At 40.2% G+C, this 6,878-nt stretch overlaps 1 protein-coding gene across 1 annotated transcript; it reads right to left on the reverse strand.

Annotated features, from left to right (window-relative positions):
• Window positions 1–71: 71 nt before the first annotated feature.
• LOC103375777 (transient receptor potential cation channel subfamily V member 6-like) lies at window positions 72–6,590 on the reverse strand (the record flags this gene model as incomplete). Its single annotated transcript, XM_008306095.1, has 10 exons — window positions 6,460–6,590; window positions 6,282–6,379; window positions 5,165–5,287; window positions 3,818–3,958; window positions 3,164–3,262; window positions 2,410–2,585; window positions 2,189–2,335; window positions 2,029–2,108; window positions 773–908; window positions 72–158 (listed from the first exon to the last, which is right to left on the reverse strand). Coding segments are annotated over exons 1-10 (1,218 nt in total), but the record flags the coding sequence as incomplete, so codon positions are not given.
• Window positions 6,591–6,878: the final 288 nt, after the last annotated feature.

Below are 6,878 nucleotides of genomic sequence, written 5' to 3' on the forward strand. Positions count from 1 at the left end.
GAGGAGGTGTCAGTGCAGCTGTAAAACAACCATCATTATGACTAAATATAAGTCAGGCGTTGCGTTCTGACCTCCAGCAGCAGGATGAGCAGCGCTCCCAGGACGCTGATGACCTCCCCGGCCAGACGCAGGCTGTCCTCATACGTCACATAACTCTCCTGGTGACACGAGATGAGAAGAAAACGTCATGAAGGAAGCTCTTGTGTCAGATGTGGCTCAGAAATAAACTACATCATAAACAGTGAATGCAGACCTGATAGAAAAACTATGAAGACACAAGTGAAATACACGACTGAGAATGAAAGTACCACAATAAGACTGGAATAGAAAAGCAAGAAGTAACACTGCAGTAGAGAAATAACATCAAATACTCCACATGAAGCTTACATACTGAAAATTACACTGAAACCAATTTAACACAAACTACAGAGACAGTAATACTACAGAAGACAACGGTTATTATTGTGGATGAGAGAGACAGAGATTCTATTATTATTTATAGTTTCATATAATATATCATATAGCATCTATTTAAAAGCTGCAGAACTTATATTTCTCTGTCGCTGTTCTGATTTCAGGTTAAAAAAACAAACCAAAACAAAAACGTTAGATGGAGAAAGGATTCAGATTATTTCTACTGAAATGTTTGATGTGTTTAGAAAAAGCAGCTCATCGTATAAAAATCCGACCAAAAAAAGATTTGTTTTATAGATTTATAATGTTTTTTTTTGTGTGTGTTGCGGTGAATAAAGTGGTTTTAGTTTGGACTCACGCTGAGGTTCTTCTGGACCCGGATGGTTTTGTCCATGTCGGACGTGGTGTAGTTCTCCGGAGCGTCCTTTAGGGGGCGAAACACGCAGCAGAGGGTGAAGGTGCCGATGTAGAGCAGGTAGAGCAAGAGCAGCAGCCTGAAGGCCGGCAGGGAGGAGAGAGAAGACCAGTGAAACCACAGCGGACACCAGCAGCACATCACGTGTTGTACAGCAGAGGGTAAAAAATCAATATAATATCTGTTAAAATCACAGGAAATAAAAGTATTAAATTAGCTGATACCTGCTAAAAAAAAACTGTGAATCACGTCCATCAAGCATCTGCTTTCACTGATATTAATTTGTTCTTTTACAGCGTTTAACTATAAAAGTTACACAGTTTTATTGTTTTTAAATCAGCGTAAAATATCATTATTTTACTGTCACCTGCTGTTATTTTAAAGAAAATTATATATACTAGAGATTTAAAAGAAAAATGTTAAACTGTTATTTTACAGGTTTTCTGTTTTGTTTCATAACAGATAATAATTAACATGCTGACTGTCAGAGATTTTAACAAACAGCAATTTGCTCTTTTACAAAGTTTGACTGAAGAATTCTACCTTTTATAAAATTGTATGTAAATCAGCAAAAAATAATTATTATTTAAAATAAATACGTATATTAAGGATTTAAAAATAGCTTTATTACTATTATATTTCATCAGATTTACTGAAACTTAATAAATTACAAATGATATCCAGTAAAATCTCAGAAACACACTTTTACTGATTTGTTCTTGTACAAAGTCTGACTGTAGAACTACACTTTTTCTTTTTTTTAATGCTGTATTTAAATCAGCAAAAATATGATTATTTTACTGATATTTGCTGTTATTAAAAGGTTTTTCCAGTTTTGTTTCACTGCAGATGACATTTAGTAAAATCACAGAACAAACGTCATGATTCAGACGTTCAGTGGTTAAAAATGTTCATAATAATGAATAAAAACGTGTCATTTATTATTTTAACGGTTGGCTTTTCACTTTATCTAAATCATCGTGATTTTACAGATAATTGTCGTTGTTTTCACAGTTTTTAATCATTTTTAAACGTGACAGTATTCAGTTTGTTTAACTTGTTTTTTCTCTGTCACCAGATGTTTGTTTTTCGGTAGAACTTCCTTCCAGGTGCACCACAGACAGAACCACAGACAGAACCACAGACAGAACCACAGACAGAACCACAGACGGAACCACAGACAGAACCACAGACGGTACCTGAAGTAGTGTTTCCCGTACAGGTTCCACTTCAGGCTGACCAGCTGCCTCACAGGCGTCACCTCCAGGATCCTTCGGGCCTGAACAACACAAACTGCGTCACATTTCTTTCCTACTTCAGACAGAACGGAGAGTAAATCCTGTGTCTGTGCTTCTGAACCTCTTTCTGGTGGCTGCCCACGATCAGCTCCAGCACCGACATGACGTCGGCCCACGAGTCGATCTCGGTCAGGTCGAACAGGTGAGAGCTCAGCGGGCCCAGACTCCACTGGACCACCCGCCTCTTGTTGACCAGGTGCTGGAACGCCTGGCGGAGGGAGGAACAGTAAAGTCACCGCGGCCCGTCTTTCCCGCTGCGGTTCCACCAGGACCTGAACTCACCACGATGTTGCCCTCCTTCGCCGCCAGCTTCAGCGGAGTGAGGCCTCGGTAGTTTGGCACCATGTCCAGCGACACCGGCTGGTCCAGCTCCGCGTCCCGGCTCAGGATCAGGTCCATGGCCTGGCAGGCGATGGTCTTGTTGGGTTGCAGAACCAGGATGTGGAGCAGCGTGTTGCCTGGAGAGAAGAATTTAATCAGTTATTAAGAACCTACACGACGGCAGGAAACCTCTTCAGGCTGAAACATCAGTGGATCCATTTAACTGATCCAACAAGACTGGATTAAGGATTCTTTGAGACAAACACGCCCCAAATTCACTGACACCAGCTTCTCCAACGTGTTGAGCTGCAACAATGAACCGTTGAATTAATCAGAAAGAATCTCATTGTTTTTCAATATTCAAGTTTCCATCCACATTTATCTGTCAGTCTTTAGTTTCCAGTGACTCCGATACCTGTCGCCTATTTTCTATTATTGAATCATTAAATTTACTTAAACTGTCTCTTCTGGTGATGTAGAAAGTCGTGTGCAAAAGTTAAATAAACACAAAAACAGACATTTCAGTAAAGTTTTACGTTCTTTATATCAGTTTGTATCTATTTTTTTTAAATTTTTTTTGTCCAATCTGTGATAAATCAAATGGCACAGACGATGATAAAGTAGAGCAGGATGAGATTTGTGGGCCCCTGGAGGTCTGAGGCGACTGGTTTTTATGAAATAATGCAGTGTTTCCTGTAACTGGAGGCTTTGGTACCTCTGCCGTCCTGGATCCTGGTGCTGGCTCCGGCATCGATCACCATGGCCATGATGTCCTCGTTTCCAGCGCAGGCAGCAAAGGACAGGACGTGTTCACCTGTTGGAGGGCAGATGTGACACGTCAGGACGCATAAAAAAGTCATTGGCGACCACGCCCTAAACCCAACAGGAAGTCCGCCATCTTGGAACCCGGGGAGATTTTTGTGGGATGTTTGCTGTTTTTCGGGCATTTTCTGAATCTATCTCCTCCTGGGGGAGAGGGACCGTCGTACACACCTGAAGTCTGGGCAGCAGAAACTACAGGACTTGGTGATTGAAAGACAAAAGTCTGACGGTGTGGAAATAGCGCCCCCTAGAATTTCAGTGATTTGCCATAAAACAGGAAGCGCTGTCTCACAACTTTTCAACCGATTACCCCGGGACGTACGCTTGGCCCAGACCTATGAAATTTGCAGATGGAGCACGTCAGGATGCGACCACGCCCTAAACCCAACAGGGAGTCTGCCATCTTGGAAAATCTGCAAGATTTTTGTGTGATTTTTGCTAATTTTTGGGGTATTTTCTAAATCTATTCATCTATTCATAATCTGATTCATTGGAGGCAGCTTGGGGTTCATACATTTATTTGTGTTTAATATATTCACATATTTACCGTGGTACAGAAGCCCTCCGATCCTCTTCCTGAAGTACAGACCGGTGACTCGAGGTGTGGCCACGTCGCCGCCTCGACCAATCAGGTGATAGACCAGGTTCATGTTCTGATTGGCTACAGCGATGTGTAGAGGAGTCACACCTGAGGCGGAGGACAGGTGGTGTTTCAGTGTGAAGCTTTGATTTAAACCTCCTGTGACCTCACCTGCTGCTACAGGTGAGCATCAGGTGAGGCTCTAAACTGATTCTATTGGTCAGACGCGTTTGTAAATAATTTACTTTGTACGCTGTAAAATGTAAAAAAAAGTAATTTACTATTATTTTACAGTTTTGTGAAACTACACATAATAATTAGTAAATTAGAAAATAAATTAATTTACATTAAAAAAGTCCAAAATTATAAATTTTCACACACACACGCACACACACACACACACACACACACGTATATATGTATATTTTTTTCAGTTAATAATTTGTTCTTTTACTATATTTGTCCATAAAGTTACACAATTTTTATGTATTTTGATTAAAATATAGATATAATTTTACAGATATTTGTTATTTAATGGAAAAATTATATTTATAAAGGATTGAAAAATGGTTAATAATTTTTTAAGCTTATTACTTTTTCAGATTTTCTCTGCTAAATGTCTAATTAAATTACTATAAAACTGTAAATAATGTTCACATCAAAAATATGTGTTTATATAAATAGTCATTTTTTTCTTTTACAAAGTTGAATCATAAAATTACGCTTTTTTTCTCTGTATCTAAATCAGTAGAAATTATGATAATTACACCAAATATCTGCTTAATTTCATATTTTTAATTTTTATTTTTACAGTTTTGTTTTTTTTTTAAGATTTTTTTTTTGGCCTTTTCTGCCTTTATTGACAGTGAAAGACAGACAGTGAAACGTGGGGGAATGACATTCAGCAAATGAGCCACTGGGTGGAATCGAACCCGGGCCGCTGGGTCGGGGACTGTAGCCCCTGTACATGGGTCGCCTGCCCGACCCGCTGAGCTGTCCAGGTTTACAGTTTACAGTTTTTAAAGCTATAGTATTCCTCTCACAGTTCTTTTATTATTATTTAATTATTATTATTTTTACAGTGTATATAAAATCTGCTTCGTGTGAAGGTTTGACGTTGCAGTTTATATTATTTATTGTTGTAAAAACGTTGTTCATCATGACTTAAATTATTGTCCTGGAACGAGCGGCCATGTTGGACTGTTCAGCTCCACCTGTTCACACCTTGAGATGCGACAGGACTCAGGCTGCACGTTGTGTGTTCGAATGTGTTTGAATGTGTTTGAATGTGTTTGAATGTGTCTGAATGCGAACCTTGGAAGAGCTCAGAGGTCATGGGCTCGTTGATGAGTTCAGGAGCTCCGTCCATCAGAGCCACGGCAGCGTCCACGTTGTCGCTCATCACGGCCACGTGCAGCGCCGTCTCTCCGAGGGCACCTGAACGAGACGAACACACCTTTAAACCAACAGCGGACGGATTTCAACCTTCAGACGGTCCTCGAATGTTTCCAACTGGAGAAATGAACCAAATCTGCACGTGTTGTTTAAGAAACTGAGACATTTTGCTGTAGATCCTATAAAAAAAATACAAATTCTGAGCTCGCAGCACAACTGATTCTCCATGACTTCTGAATGAAATAAGGTTTTACTGTGATGTCAGTTGTTTAAATGTTTGTTCCTGTAATGGGCCTTCGTCTCATTTATCGGTCAGAAACTGTAAAAACAGAAAAGAATCGTCGGATTTTGAAGCTTCTGAAATTTAATCACAGTCGCTTCATTCATTCATTCAGTCTCACTTAAATATGTGCCAAAAAATAAACTGTTTGCATGAAGCAGGTTCTGTAAAAAAAACAAAGCAAGTGATTTTGATTGAGTTTTTGGTTCAACTGCAGGTGGTGTGAAGCACAAAACAAGACTCAGAGCAACACATGACAAGAAGAACAAGACGCAAAGTGAGAAAAACGAAACACAAAGTCAGAAAAACGAAGACACAAAACAACAGGAAGGAGACCAAACTGTCTCGTGTAAATAGTTGAATATCTGCAGTAAGGCGCGTCTGACATGTCGACTCCTGGATTTTAACATCTTTGCTTTTTCTTTTCTTAAGAAGTTAACGAAACAAACGAGACACAAAACAGCAAAAAGGAAACCAAACTGGTTCTAAAGGTTTGTAGAGGCTGTAAAAATGTGAACATCTAAACATCTCCAGGACGTGGAGACGACGTGTTGCTGCCGCTGATTCCAGGTTTTTTCATTTTTTGTAAAATAATCAAAGAAATTCAAGTTTCTTTTTGTTTTTAAAAAAAATAATTTCCATCATTCCAACTGAGTCCTTCTGACATCTCTGAGTTCTTCATGTGGTTCTGGTTCCACAGAGCTGCAGGACTTCCTGTTGCAGACAAACATGAACCTCAGTGAAGGTAGACGTTACCTCTCTCGAAGATGTTGGTGGAGGCGCAGCTCAGCAGCTTCTTGATGCAGCCGACACTGTTGTTCTTGGCGGCGTAGAACAGAGGAATGTCGTTTATGCTGCAGAGCGGAAAGAAAACACACCGTGTCAACCTCAGGCATGGTTCCTTCAGACAAGATCTGTCGTCAGGTTTCAGTACTTTTTCGTGTGGAGCAGGAACGTCTCGTCCAGCATCTCGTTCCATCCTTTCTTGTTCTGGAGGCGGAACTTCAGCTGGCTCCACCAATGGTTGAGCTCGCTGGGAGCCGACCTGGCCAATGACGGAGACATGGACGCCAGACGTTCTACTGCAGGAAGTAACGGGAGGGTTAGCCAGCTGAGAAGGTTCTGCAAGGTTCTACTCTGGGAAGTTTTCTTTTAGTTCCCCAAATGTTCTTCTTTGAAGTACGATAACTTAAGAATAAATGTTATTTTATATCATGAAACATAATAAAAATGTTTTGGTGATAACATTGTTGCACCACAGTGACGTTCTCAAAACCGAATGTTACACGTAGAACGTTCTCCCGTTGTTATTTTGTAACACTGGGGTTCTAGATTCTATCCTGTGTTCCCCAA

The sequence above is a fragment of the Stegastes partitus genome, unplaced genomic scaffold (genome assembly GCF_000690725.1).
Source record: "Stegastes partitus isolate 25-593 unplaced genomic scaffold, Stegastes_partitus-1.0.2 Scaffold2897, whole genome shotgun sequence".
NCBI lineage: Eukaryota > Metazoa > Chordata > Actinopteri > Pomacentridae > Stegastes > Stegastes partitus.